The sequence below is a fragment of the Notamacropus eugenii genome, chromosome 6 (genome assembly GCF_028372415.1).
Source record: "Notamacropus eugenii isolate mMacEug1 chromosome 6, mMacEug1.pri_v2, whole genome shotgun sequence".
NCBI classification, from domain to species: domain Eukaryota; kingdom Metazoa; phylum Chordata; class Mammalia; order Diprotodontia; family Macropodidae; genus Notamacropus; species Notamacropus eugenii.
Window position 1 is genome coordinate 385197176 of NC_092877.1, and position 14619 is coordinate 385211794.

General features: G+C 41.3%; 2 protein-coding genes across 2 annotated transcripts in view; one reads left to right on the forward strand and one right to left on the reverse strand.

Annotated features, from left to right (window-relative positions):
- The window catches only part of PLAAT1 (phospholipase A and acyltransferase 1), a 30706-nt gene extending 19819 nt beyond the window's left edge, over positions 1-10887 (forward strand). Inside the window, exons 5-7 of the mRNA XM_072618873.1 lie at positions 7388-7454; positions 9983-10079; positions 10746-10887. Of these exons, the coding sequence (XP_072474974.1) occupies positions 7388-7454; positions 9983-10030 (115 nt within the window). The 3' untranslated portion in view covers positions 10031-10079; positions 10746-10887. The remainder of the gene's footprint in view (positions 1-7387; positions 7455-9982; positions 10080-10745) is intronic.
- The window catches only part of ATP13A5 (ATPase 13A5), a 108012-nt gene continuing 100834 nt past the window's right edge, over positions 7442-14619 (reverse strand). Inside the window, exons 28-30 of the mRNA XM_072618875.1 lie at positions 13512-13600; positions 10759-10839; positions 7442-8562 (exon numbers count right to left, since the gene is read on the reverse strand). Coding sequence (XP_072474976.1) covers positions 8308-8562; positions 10759-10839; positions 13512-13600 — 425 coding nt within the window. The 3' untranslated portion in view covers positions 7442-8307. The remainder of the gene's footprint in view (positions 8563-10758; positions 10840-13511; positions 13601-14619) is intronic.

Sequence of the window (14619 nt, forward strand, 5' to 3'; positions counted from 1 at the left end):
ATTTTTCCTTGGAAGTATTATACTCAGTTTTGCTCCGTAGGTGATTCTTGGTTTTAATCCTATCTTCTTTGACCTCTGGAATATCACATTTCAAGTCCTTTGATCCCTTAGTGTAGAAATTGCTAAATCCTGTGTTATCCTGACTATTTCCACAATGCTTGAATTGTTTTTTTCTGGCTGCTTGTAATACTTTCTCCTTGACCTAGGAACTTTGGAATTTGGCTACAATATTCCTAAGAGTTTTCCTTTTGGGATCTCTTTTGGGAGGTGATTGATTAATTCTTTCCTTTTCTAGTTTACCCTCTGGTTCTAGAATATCAGAGCAGTTTTCCTTGATAATTTCTTGGAAGATGATGTCTAGGCTCTTTCATTGATCATGGTTTTCAGGTAGACCAATAATTTTTAAATTATCTCTCCTGGATCTATTTTCTAGGTCAGTTGTTTTTCCAATGGGATATTTCACATTGTCTTCTATTTTTTCATTCTTTTGGTTTTGTTTTGTAATTTCTTGGTTTCTCAAAGTCATTAACTTCCATCTGCTCCATTCTAATTTTTAAAGAACTATTTCTTTTGAACCTCCTTTTCCAATTGGCCCATTCTACTTTGGAAAGCATTCTTCTCCTCATTGACTTTTTGGACCCCTTTGCCATCTGGGTTAGTCTATTTTTCAAGGTGTTATTTTCTTCAGCATTTCTTTGGTTCTCCTTTAGCAAGCTATTGACTCACTTTTCATGATTTTCTTCTATCGCTCTCATTTCTCTTACCTGTTTTTCCTCCACCTCTCTTACTTGGTTGTCAAAATCCTTTCTGAACTCTTCCATGGCCTGAGATCATTGCACATTTATTTTGGAGATTTTGGATGTAGAAGCCTTGACTTTTATGTCTTCCTCTGATGATAGGCTTTGTTCTTCCTCATTAAAAAAGGATGGAAGAAAATACCTGTTCACCAAGAAACTAACCTTCTATAGTCTTATTTTTCCTCCTTTTTTGGCATTTTCCTAGCCAGTTCCTTGACTTTTGAGTCCTTTGTCAAGTGGAGGGTATACTTTAGGGACCTGTATGTTCTCAGTTCCTTCAAGGTGGCACAATCAAGGGAGATGAGTTTACTACTCTTTTGGCCTGCGATCTGGTCTGTGTGCAGGACTCCCTCTCCAGAGCTTCCTCTAGAGCCAACTCCATCACGCTAGTGCCCCTCCTCACCCCAGGACTGCCACTTAAGAGTGAGACCTAGATCCACTGCTCAATTCACTCATGGTCTTCAGGCTGAGGGCTTCAAAAGTGGATGCTGCTGCTGCAGTGGCTACTGCCACCCTGGGGCCAGGGTTGGGGCCACACTGGGCTCCCTTCTCACCCTGGTGAAAGAGCTTTCTTACTGACCTTTGAAGCTGTCTTTGGCATTTGTGAGTTGAGCAATCTGGGAGCCGCAGCTGCTACCCATGCTTCCACACCCTGAGGCCTGCTCCAGTCCTGTCTGTGCTGTGCCACATGCCCAAGTCTGAGCACTCTACTCTGAGCATGGTGTGATAGACCTTTCCTTTTGGCCTTCCAGGCTATCTTGGGCTGGAAATCTCTCTCGCTTTGTCATTTTGTGGCTTCTGCTACACTAGAATTTCTTTGGAGTCATTTTTTACAAGTATTTTATGGGTTATGGGGGTAGAGCTAAAGCAGATCCATCCTTCTACTCTGTCATTTTGGTTCCATTGGATTGTTTCTTTCTTTGTTTTTTAAATGCATTTTTACCTTAGTCATGTTGCATAGAAGAATTAAAATGAATGGGAGTAACCATAAAACAAAGCATAATGCAAGAAAAAATGGTATACTTCATTCTGGAATCCAATTCCATAGTTCTTTCTCTGGATGTGGAAGGTGTTTTGCCTCAAGAGTCCATTGGAAATGTTTTAGGTCCTTGAATTGCTGGAAAGAACTAAATCTACCAGAAAAAATCCTCACGCATTGTAGTTGTTTCTGTGTACAAAGTTCTCCTGGTTCTGCTCCTTTCACTCAGCATCAGTTCATAGAAGTCCTTCCAGGCCTCTCTGAAGTCTTGCTGTTCACCATTCCTTGTAGCACAATAGTATTCCATTACATTTGTAAACCATAACTTGTTCAGTCATTCCCCAATTGGTGGGCATCCCCTTGAGTTATAGTTTTTGGCCTCCACAAAAAGAGCTGCTATAAATATTTTTGTACATGTGGGACCCTTTCCTGTTTTTATAATCTCTTGGGGATACAGTCCTAGAAGTGATATTGCTGGGTCAAAGGGTATGTACATTTTTGTAGCTCTTTGGGCATAGTTCCAAATCACTCTCCAGAATGGTTGGATCAGCTCACAGCTCCACAAACAATGAATTAGTATTCCAACTCTCCCACATCTTTTCTAACATTTATCATCTTCCTGTTTTGTCATGTTAGCCAATCTGATAGGTGTGATGTGGCACCTCAGAGTTGTTTTGATTTGCATCTCTCTAATAAATAGTGATTTAGAGCATTTTTTCATATGACTATAGATAGTTTTAATTTCTTCCTCTGAAAACTGCCTATTCATATCCTTTGACCATTTATCAACTGGGGAATAACTTGTATTCTTGTAAATTTGACTCAGTTCTCTATAGATTTTAGATATGAGGCCTTTATCATAGATGCTACTTGCAAAAATTCTTCCCCAGTTTCCTGCTTCCCTCTTAATCTTGGTTTCATTGGGTTTGTTTGCTCAAAAACTTTTCAATTTAATGTAATCAAAATTATCCATTTTACACATCATAATGTTCTCTATCTCTTGTTTGGTCAAAATTTTCTCCATTCTCCATAAGTCTGACAAATACACTATTCCTTGCTCCCCTAATTTGTTTATAGTATCAGTCTTTATACCTGGATCATGTATCCATTTGGACTTTATTTTTGTGTATGGTGTTAGGCATTGGTCTATACCCAGTTCCTGCCACACTATTATCCAGTTTTTGTAGCAATTTTTGTCATACCGTGAGTTCTTAACCCAGAAGCTGGGGTCCTTGGGTTTATCAAACAGTAGACTGCTGTATTCATTGACTGCTATGTCTTGAGTACCCAACTTATTCCACTGGTCTACCCCTCTTTTTCTTAGCCAATACCAAGTGGTTTTGATGATTGCTGCTTTATAATAGAATTTTAGATCTGGTAGAGCTAGGTCACCTTTCCTAGCATTTCTTTTCATTAGTTCCCTTGATATTCTGGAACTTTGGTTTTCTAGATGAATTTTGATAATTTTTTCTAGCTCTAGAAAATAGTTATCTGGTAGTTTGTTTGGTATGGCACTAAATAAATTAATTAATTCAGGTAGAATTGTCAATTTTATTATATTAGCTTGGTCTACCCACGAGCAACTGATATTTTTCCACTTACTTAGATCTGACTTTATTTGTGTGAAAAGTGTTTTGTAGTTGTGTTCATCAGGTTGCTTCTTTCTAACAGCTAGTTAGGCTGTTGATGAATTTGAGGTGTTGACAGGTGCAGTTTGGATTTTCTTCCTCTGGATTAATTTTACAAAAGGTGCCATGAGAGGCACCTTGGTTGGGGGCAGAGAGCGTTAGGCCCAGAATCCCAAAGACCTTGTTCCAGTCATGCTTCTGATACTCCCTTGTTCCATGACCCTGAGTAGGTCATATCCCCATGAGCATCAGCCCCAAGCCTCTAAGTCCACAAGGTAAATATGGCATGTGAACATACCATATCTCATTATAAATAAACCTTGAGGAACAATGTCCTCTTTCAGAAACACAGGTGAGCAGTTTTTAACCTGGGTTAGAAAGGCAAGACCCTTGATAATATTCTATGGCATCCTGCCTAAAATAAAGAGAAGCTTGTGTATTTAATCAGGAGCATGTTTACTTGCCACTTTTATCCTGCTGGTAGGGTTCCTAAGACCCTCAACAGAAGGTATCTCACTAGTCCAATAGTCTAGCCTCCTCCCTTTCCAGATGTTGTAATATATGGCTGATTGTTTCTCATTTGGGATGGTCCAATGCATAGAACTTTGGACTTAGCATTAAAGGACCTAGATCAGCCACTGACCATTTGTGTGACCTGGAAAAGTCCTTCAACCCCTTTGGGCCTCAGTTTCTGTCTCTGTGAAGAGAGGACTGGACTAGATTACCCCTGAGGTCTCTTTCAGCCCTAATATTGATGATCCTTTGAAATGAATTGAATTAGTGTGGGTTAATGGAAAGAGAAAATTGTGAGTTTCAGATTTGGTACTTTCTCAGCAAGCTGACCTCTGTGAACCTTAGTTTCCTCATCTGTCAAAATAGGTAGTCATGTGGAAAGCACTTTGTAAAATCCCAATACATAGCAATAAAGTGAGTCTGTGGATACTCTAAGGCTCTCCTTTCCCTAGAGGCATTCCCGTTGAAAACTGAGGACCAGAAATGTCTGACTCGGGGCAGACATACCACCCAAGGTCTTGACTTAGACTTTGAACTCTTGTGGTCTTCTTCAGTTCAGCCACACTGGTGGGTGGAGGGTGGGGGTAGAGATTGGGGCTTCACATGTGGATAAGTCAGCCTCGGGAAGCTGAGCCACCATCTTCTTTGAAGGGTCATGGATGTTTATCTGGAAGGGATCTTAAAAACTATCCAATCCCATTCCTACATCCTACAGATAAAGAAACTGAGGCACAGAGTGATTTGTCCAGGGTCACACAGCTTTAAGTGTCTGAGACAGGAGGTAAACATAGATCTTCTTGATTCCAAGTTCAGTGTTTTCCTATTTCTCCCTGCCTCTCATAGTTTGACAAAATGGAACATTTCTCTTCAACATAGAATTCCCATTGATGCCAGGGGTCATTGAATTAGACAGATGGGACTAGTGTGAGCTCATGCTTAGGAGTGTTGGGACTCATAGGACATTGATCCATTTGGCCTCCTTTGAAAATTGTTTTTGCTTTTCAAACAAAGCTTTTCCCTGAATCAAGGGCCTGTCCTTTGAACATGAATATTTATCTGCTGGTGCTGCATGACTCTGAGTCATGGCATACCAGAGACTGTGAAGAATTCAAGCTGTAGGTCCTCTCGAGGGCAATAACGATGAGGGTGGCGGATCTGAGCAGGCTGAAACATGTTCCCTATGAAGATGTATGGTAAAGCAACACAGATGGTATCAGCAGAGAGGTAGGGGAAAGAGAGAGACAGCCAAAGCCAGGGATGGATGACCTGCTGGAGGTCCCCAAATGTCAGGAGAGCTAGAGGAAGGCCCCCACATGTTGAGCACAGTCCCTGTGGATCATGTGTGGGAAGGGCATGGATTGCCGTTACCCAAGATGAGAGAGAATCGTGGATGAGCAGGAACCTGCATCATTGAAAACAATACCCTCATTAATGACAGTCTTCTGAGTGTGTAGTTCAGATGTCTTACCTTTACTGCCACTGATGCATTTGTGCTGTTTGTCCTTACATTAGTGAAGATACAGAGATGTATTGTTGAGTCAGGTTTGGGTTAGACCAGATGGGCTCCAGTTTTAGCTCTGTGGTTCAGGGGGAAAGATTAGTGTAATCTTCGCATGTTAGTGAAGACTTTGGATGACCCCAAAGTTAAGGAATCCCTACTCTACTGAGTGACATCAAATCTGTATGGCATGACGCCATCACATGTGGGTACTCAGTTGCTTGACTCTCCAGTTCCTGATTTGAATAAACAATCAGGGCTGAATTTATGACTTTTGCTCATCTTCCAAAAGATGGGGGCAGATCCGCTAGAGGAGGGGTACGGAAGAGGAGGAACATCATTATCAGGGAACTGAATTAAATTTGCTGCTTTTGAATGTGATGGACAATTATTATATGTGTGATGTGTATATGATGCATATGTGCGTATATGATACATATATGTATGTATATATACATATATGTGTATATACAAAAACAAAATACAAAGACAATGTATGCAAAGGCACACTCTTCAGAGCCCTTCATTTGTCACCTCAGAGAGGAACATAATAATTTACTAGAACACCAAATCGTTTACTGTGTGATGAATTGGCTGGATTTGGACATGAATCATTGGAAAGTCCTTTGGAGATATTTTTAAAAGGGGAATATTAGCCAGGTGTGAAGATAAGACACCTGTAATTCCTGCTGCCAGATGGTGGATGGTAGGCTGGTAGGTGGCTGGAACCCAGGATTTCTGAGCTGCACTTTGGCTAAAGCCCATTGGGTGTCCACACCTAAGAGTATAGCAGGCTGCCTATGGAGGAGTGTGCTAGCACATGAAAGCTCCCATGCCAAGCAGGCCCCTGAGTGGCTGCTACACTTCTAGCCTGAGCAAGATAGGGAGATCCAGTCTCAAAATAATAATGATACTGCATGAGAGTCAGCCCTCTGCTTGGTTCTAAATGCATCATCATTGAAAAAGTCACAAACATCTTGTTCCTTTAAGGAGAGAAAGTCGATAAATACAGTTCTTGAGACAAATTTAGTGGAGGACAAAAGTCATCCAAGATGGTCAGGTATGGATGGCAACCTGCATCTTTGGAGGGAATACCCACATTGATAAAGTCACAGATCTGTTCAATTATCTGTCCAATTGTAGCAGAAGCATTTTTCTTAAACCTTTTATCAATTGTATCACTGAACTTGGCAAAGAGCCTTCTCTCTATCCTGTCACCCCCAGAGATGCCCTTGAGAGATCCCCTTCTCCTTATGGGGACTGCTTGAGTGGCTTTTTCTTCATCCACACTATGCTTATAGAACTGATAGCACATGAAGTCTGCCACATCCAAGGATGTTTTAACTCTTTAAATCAACCAGATTTGTGTTGGAAGTGAGGTTCCATATTCACTTATTGAATTCTACTAAGAAAGTGACAAAACATTCCCTACCCTCTGACTCAGAGAGCCCCATCTCTTACCATTGCAATACCCCAAGAATGTCAAATCCTGCCTCATGGACACCAAAATATTTCCTTGCAGCCCCTTTTTTGTGGGGTAACAAAGATCTAGGAACAGTAGACGCCCATTGACCCCTTAGGAATGGATAAACAAATTGTGATACCTGAATATGGTCTATTACTGGTTCATAAAAAACATTGAATATGATGAACATTGAATATGATGAACAACGAGTACCATGGGGTAACTTGATGCCCAGTGAAATTAGAAGAACCAGGAACATAACAGACCTAGTGACTGCTGCAATGTGCATGGAAAAAACATTAAAATGAACCCAAATGAACCTGAAATACTGTAGTTAGGAGAGCCAAGCCTGCCTCAAGAAGAGAAAAAAAAAACCATACTTCCCTTCTTTTCCCACAGCAGTGAGGGACTCTGGGTGTGGAACATGACATATGTGGTTGGGATTAAATGTGTTGGTTAGTTTGGAGGAGCTGATCTTTTCCCTCTCTTAAAATTCTCTGTTACAAGGATTGGCCTTCTGGGGAACAGGTATAAGAGGAATTTACTTGGAAATGAAGATGATGTTACAAAAGAGGTCAGTAAATTATTTTTGCTCTTTTATTTAGACTTTATAAAAGAAAAGTGGTGCAAACAGGACATTCTTTTTTTACCTAAGTATGTGGACCTACAAATGTGATAATAATTGCTAACCACTAATGATGACAATCATAATAGCCCACATTTACATTGATTCAAAGTTTGCAAAGCACGTTACACATTATTTCATTTGATCCTTATAACACCCCTGGGAGAAAGGTGCTTTTATTTCCACTTTATAGATGAGGAAAATGAGAAAGATTAAGTAACCCTCCCAAAGTCACACAGAAAGTGTTTACTAAAGAGCGATTAGAAATCAGGTCTTCCTGACCCCAAGTCTATAGTCAATTCACTGTGCCACACCAGTGCCCTGCAGATGAATGTCCTTCTGAAAGAAGTTGGGATAGTTCTTTGGGAAACAGCACCCTAAAGATCTTGTGATTCTAGAACACTCCAGTACTGTTTGAAAAGTGACCAATCAAAAGCCAATCCTCTCTCTCTGCTGATGCTCATCCATAAATACTTTGCCTACCCAGAAAAGTGATGGGATTCCAAAAGGATAAGGCTATTCAGGCACTGAATACACTTTGTTAGAAAGAAATAACTCTCCATGAGACTCAATGTCTGTGCTGGAGGACACAGGTCCACTTGGCATCTCTTACTTCTTCCCTTAGAGACACTTAATTCACTGGGAAAGTTATTTTTGATCCTTGGCTGAGGAGAGCCAGACAACAGTACAGAATCTTATCCCTTCTCCTTGCTTGGTACTTGATCCAAACAGATGCTTCTCATCCGCAGGTCAATCAACAAAGCCTGGCAAGGTTTGGCATGAGTCAGGTAAGGCCTGGGTTTCAAAGCCGGGTCCAGAAATGCTGCTCATTGCTGCGCCCTATGACATCGACCTTCGGAACCGGTGTTGACCCCTCATAGGCAGGGTTGACATAGACACCGTTTTTGCCTTGTCCTGAGTAATCCGTCCTATTCGTGGGGGGCCAGCTGGGGTCCTTTGCTAACTTTCTCTGCCATTTCCGATACTGACTCTTAGAGTACACCCCCCATTTTTTCTTGATCAGCAGCCAGAACGCTCGGTTCTGAAGGATGGCATCCTGAAAAGTCAAGGGTATTTATTCATACTGAAAAAGGAAATAAGTCATACTCACCATTACCTACCCCCTTTCTCCCGAATGTGGAGAATGTCCCTTACCTACCCGCCTCCTTCCTCCCTCACCCTTTGAAACCATGCGAGATACCAGACCCTTTTTTAAGGACTATTGAGGGAGTTCTCCTTTAAAAGACTCTCCCAAGACTAGTACACTGCCTCCTGCCTCCTGCCTCCTCCCCCCTCCCCACCCCAGCTGAAACAATTCTTTGAATCTCAGAGTTGGAAAACACCTTATTGATCCAACCTGGCTAAGAATTGGCCCTAATAATCCCTTGATGACCAGCAGTTATTCAACCTCTGCTTGGAGACCTTTGGTGAAGGGAAAACTACTACCCTGAAAGACAGCTCCATCCCTGCAGCCTTTGAATCTTCCTCTCACCGCCCCCAGCCCCCAGCCAAAGAGAACGTGCCCAATCTCTCCAGCATCTAACACATGACCTTCAAATACTTTAAGACAGTTCTCATTCCCAGACCTAGTCTTCTTTCTCTTCCCCTAGGTTAAACAGCCACAGTTCCTTCACTGAGCCCTAACCTGCCATGGGTCCAGGGCCCTTCACTGTCCTGGGGGCTCTACTTGTTTGGCTTTTGGGGTGTTCTTAATGAAATTTTAGAGAACCCTGCTTAGAACTTCAACTTTGTAATGTCCAATATGACACAGCCCAGACTAAAAAACGAAGACAATCTTGGATGAGATGGAGAATTTTTCCCTTCAAATCATGGATGAAAGGACTTTGTTCTTTACTCACTCAAATCCACAATTCTATCAACTCTTAGAAAAAGTTTGTGATTTCAAACTTTGGTAAGTTTTCACCTTATCTAGTCTGGGTCTGAGACTCAACATGCAAGGGTCTGCTTGTGTACATACCATGCTCCAGCCTTCTCTTCCTCCACCCAGAACTTAAACTCCCATTGCCTGTGACCTTGGGCTCTGTCTCGTGAGCGTTCACATTATCTAGTCCTGGTGGTAGCTTACTCTCCTGCATTCTGGTCATTACCTTGCCCCCTTTCCCAGCTTTAATTTCATTATATGTGTTTTCTTCCCCATTAGAGTATAAGCTCCTTGGGAGCACCAATTGTTTTCTATCCCCAGTACTTATCACAGTGGATGGCATGTAGTAAACCTTACTAAAATCTATTAATTCATTCTTTACTAGGAGACAAGAGTCCCTTCCCTCATGTACTCAAGCTTTGGTGTCTTTTCCTTTCTCCTTTCTGTAAAAAATAAAAGTTACAAGTTTGAATTCGGAAAAACTGCCATTGAACGCTGACTCTGATACTGATACACTACCTGTCTGACCTTTACCTTCCCGGGCCTCAGTTTCCTCACCTGTAAAATGAAGGGGGTTGATGAGATGACCTCTCAGTTCCCTTCCAGCTTTGAATCTCATGACTCTATGAACATTTGTCCGTGAACGGAAGAGAAAAGAATTGGGACAGACCACAGCATGGCCATCAACTTGCGTAAGTAATGTCACTCTACCCTTCTGAAGAAGAGATCTGGGAAAGATGGCAGCTCCATGGCAGACATGCCACTTTTCCCTTTAAACTTTGGCTTCTGTTCCATTGTGTTGAACCATCCACAGCAATCCTGCCTCCCAATTAAATGCCTGCCCATACAGTGGGAGTATTGGTACCTTGGTGATCTTGCTTTCCTCACCACTCTGGGGAGTTTCAGCCCATCTCCAGATAACAAGGCCTTTTCTAATCCCTAAAGAAAGCTTCCTTCCCTCTTTCCCCTCCCGCAGCCTCTGCTGGAATTATTTTGCATTTAACTTTATACAGATTTTTCCAGTTTATTTCTCTGTACATATCATTCCCCAAAATAGACTTAGGCTTTTTGAGGGTAGGAGAGATTTTATTTTGGACTTTATATTCCCAGTACCTGGCACAGAGTAAATATTTAATAAAGATTTATTAAATAAATTGAATTAAGTTGAAGTTACTCTGAGACTTTCAGGAGAACCATCCATGCTGCCCACACCTGAAATTTCAGTGAATACATGGAGAACTTTACAAAAAAAACTTCCTCCACAAGAGCACAGGCCATTGCTGAATAACATTGTAAAGAGAAAGTCAGCTGAGAACAAGGCCTTATATCTCCAACCTTTGGGTTCTCTTTTCCCCCAGATCCCGGACTCACCTCCACAAAAAACGCCACACAGAACTGGACAAATGATGCTGCAAGAACTGAAATCCTCCACGTGGTGATTGTTGGGATGAGCTGTTCGAAAAGGGTAGCAGGTCTCAATGTTACAAGTTTGTCCCACAACCGTTCGTGTTTGTGGATTATTTCAAGACAGAGCTATAACTAGCAGGAGGCCAATGGGGCTCTGTCTCAGGCCTACCACCTCCCTGGGGAAAGGGGGAATCATTCCTTTGCACAGAGACTTCCATCTCCACTCATAGCTGAAGCCTTCTATAAGTCCATACTACTGTTGTTCAGTGGTTCTACTACCTATCCCCCAACCCCCAGGGTCCTATTACAGTTCTCCTTCTACTCAGGGGGCCCATTCCCCTGAGTGTAAGAGTCAAGTTAACTGTTCCATGCCCCCAAATGTCTGAATCCGAGGACAACTACTATTTTTGCCACCTTGATCTCCCCTCCCCCAAACCCCACATTACACTCAACTGTTTTTACCCCGGGTGAAAAACTCCTAATTATAGCGCTGCTCTCAGGTCACAAAGCAACTTCACAAGGTAGGCAAAGTACCTTGATTACCCTAATTGTATAATGAAATGAGGTGTTTGGGGTGGTTAAGTGATGTGTTCAGGGTCATACAGCAATCTAAGTGATAGGGGTCAAGCCTCTCCTAACTCCAGAACTAGTGAACCAACATTATTCCATATGGACTCTATGTTATACCATAAGAAATCTTTTAAAATATTGCTCCATTTATGCCTTCAAAACTGAGAAAAAAATAGCATTCAGCTGTTTTCCACAAAGCAAAGCTTGCTGGAAACTTGTTACTGAATAATCCAGGCTTGAAAAAATTGGTCAGATAGTTGAATATTTTTTATAAAAATTATTTTTCAAGTGTCTTAAATGCAAGTTCACCTGAATCTACCACTTTTATTAAAATAAAAGTCCTTAATTTTTTTGCTCCCTTAAAAACACAGACCCACACCAAAAGGAACCAGGGGTGTTTAGAGATACCCCTGATGTGGTCAAGGGAAAGTAACACCCATAAGTGCCACAAGGTGGCAGGGCAGTTCTATTGTCCTTTTATCTCCACTGGGCCAGATGTGGTCAGCAGCTGTTGGCAGTGACTGATGGGGCGGGTTTAGGGGGACAGGAAGGGACTGGCATCTCTTAGATCTCCATGCCAAGCAGCCACTAAATCCCATCCCTTCCTTCTCTTGGTCCTTCTCTGAGTCATGTCAAAGCCTTGGGTTGTTCATTGCTTGGTTGTATCCAAATGGAAACGTGTCCTTTATCTCACTTGTTCAATATTGTAAAAGGAGTGGAGAATAAAGAAAGTAACGCTCCTGAAAGAAGGGACTCTTTCTTTCTGCCTTTGTATCCCCTGCACCCATCGAGTGCTCAGCACATGCATGCTTACTTAATGGAAGAATCACTTGTGACAGCATGGTCTGACAAAACATTCAAGGAGAATCCAGAGGGGAACTGCCCCTTTCCATTTGCACTGTGATTACCTGACACTGCATGATTTCTTCCTCCAGGACTTGTCATCTTTGGCTTAGCCTATTTTATTAAACTTCTAACTAGTCTTCCTGTCATCAGTCTTTCCCTAATCCATGGGGCAGGAATTTAAACCACAAGCAGAAGATTAACCAAAAACATTCCTTTCCACTGACACATTTATTTTCCAATATCTTTTATTCTGTCTGTAGAATATAAGCTCATTGGGAGCAGGAACTAGTTTTCATTTTTGACTTTGTATCTCCAGTGCCTTGTACAATGCATTTCAATGTAGTAATTACTTCATAAATGATTTGTAAATTGACTTAAAATCTACTATCTGAAGTCACTGTGCTAGAGACACCCCTCTTATCTCAGAAGCCTTCCCTGTCTCCTTATCGCTGGGAACACAGTGGAAGCTCCAGGTGTTGGCATTCCCAGCTTTCCCCTGCAGCCTAATCCTGTGTCTTAAATTCCTGAAGTCCCAAACGTCTTCTCCTCATTCTCTCTGCATCCTCATTCTTCCCAACTGCACCATTCTCATTTTTCTTCACCTCCAAAATTTTGTTGGCATTCTTCTGGCTATCTGGATTGCCTTCTCCTCTGTTCTTTAAGCTAACCAAAATTGTGTATTGGAATGCCTTATCTTAGGTGAAAACCATGCTTTATACATCTTCAGTATGCCCCATAATGCCTAGCACAGTCTCAGGCACGTAGTTGGTGCTTTTGAAACACTTGTATTAAGCCCTTTGCTCATACAAATCTTTTCAAAATTCAGATATACTGTGGGTCAAAAACAAAAAACAAAACCTCAGCATCTAAGTGTTAACAGTAAAGAACTGGATGGGGGGAGAAACTAGAAAAAATATAATTAGTCCAGAAAGTAGAATGTTGCCCTTCCACCTCCCTACCACATGCATAGTTATTTTTAGAAGATTCTGCTGAGTTTCCTTTTAAGATGATCAGAATCTGAGTTCCTGATTTATGGAGAAAGAAACTGCAGCCCCGAGGACAGAAATGATTAGTCCAAAGCCATACAACCAGTAGGTAGTAGAAGCAAGATTTGAATTCAGGTCTGATACCCATGTGATGGAATGTAAATATTTATGAAAAGATCAAGAAATAAATAATTATTGAAGAGAATGGTGGAGTGGAGTGGGGGGAGACAAAATATGTAATGATAATAACTAGGCAACGGTCTTCTCACAGGTCCCTGGGTTGCCCCAAGGTTTACAGTTGGGTCACGTACTCACCTCCATTTCACTGTATATCACTGGAATGTCAGAAAACATAATGAAAATAGTCACACCAAGGGCAGCGAGGAGCAGGAATGAAAAGAGATCTGAGGGACACAAACAGGTAAATGGGTTATTTAGAGAAGACCCATTGTGGGTACACACAGTAGAGTCAAGGACTGTTCAGTAAAGAGCTAGTCTGCTGCTGAGATGGCCTTTTCTTATCTTCTGGACATCATGCATGCTTTAAAATGTCTCAGGAAATTTAAAAAGCAAAGATTTCATGAGAAAATCCTCCTGCGGAGCAATTTTCAAGAAAAAAAAGAAGCAGTGCATCTATAAAAAAATGTGACATTCCAAATCTATAGGGAATTGACCCAAAAAGATAAGGCCGTGCACCATTCTGCAAAAGCTAAATGGTGAAAGAAGGATAACAATGTATGAAAAAAATGCATATCAACAACTATATGAGAGATTGTGCCAATTATCCACAAGAGATAACACATTAAGATAACTCTAAAAGTTTTACCTCACCATCATCAAATTTGCAAAGATCATAAAAGACATTGTCAATGTTAGAGGACCTGTCAGAAGACAAGAACACAGACTGTTGGTAGCACTGTGAATTAGCCCCATTGTTCTAGAAACATTTTGAGATTATGTGAAAAGTGGCTAAATTGTTCATACTCTGTAATCCAACGATTCTCCTACTGGATTTATACCCCCAAGGAAATCAATGGCAAAAAAAGTTCTCATGCATGCCAAAATATTCAAAGCACTACTTTTTCTTCAGCAGCAAAAATCTGAAAATAAAATGGGCATTCACTAATTAGATGAAGACTGAACAATGTTAGTGTATAAATATACTGTTAAGCCATAAGTGATACAAAGGTGAGGAATTCAGAGAAGCATGAAAAATGTTTGAGAACTGATGCAAAGTGAAAAAAACCAGAAATTACACTTGAGCAATATTCCAAAGGAAATTTGACTACTTGGAAAAGTAGTGAGTTCTCCGTAGAAGTGTTCGGGGAGGGGCTGGAGAGCTATTTGTGCATGTTAGTTGGATTAAATAGCCACCTTTGAACTCTCAAATCAATAATCCTTGAATGTGTTCTCTGATTGCAGT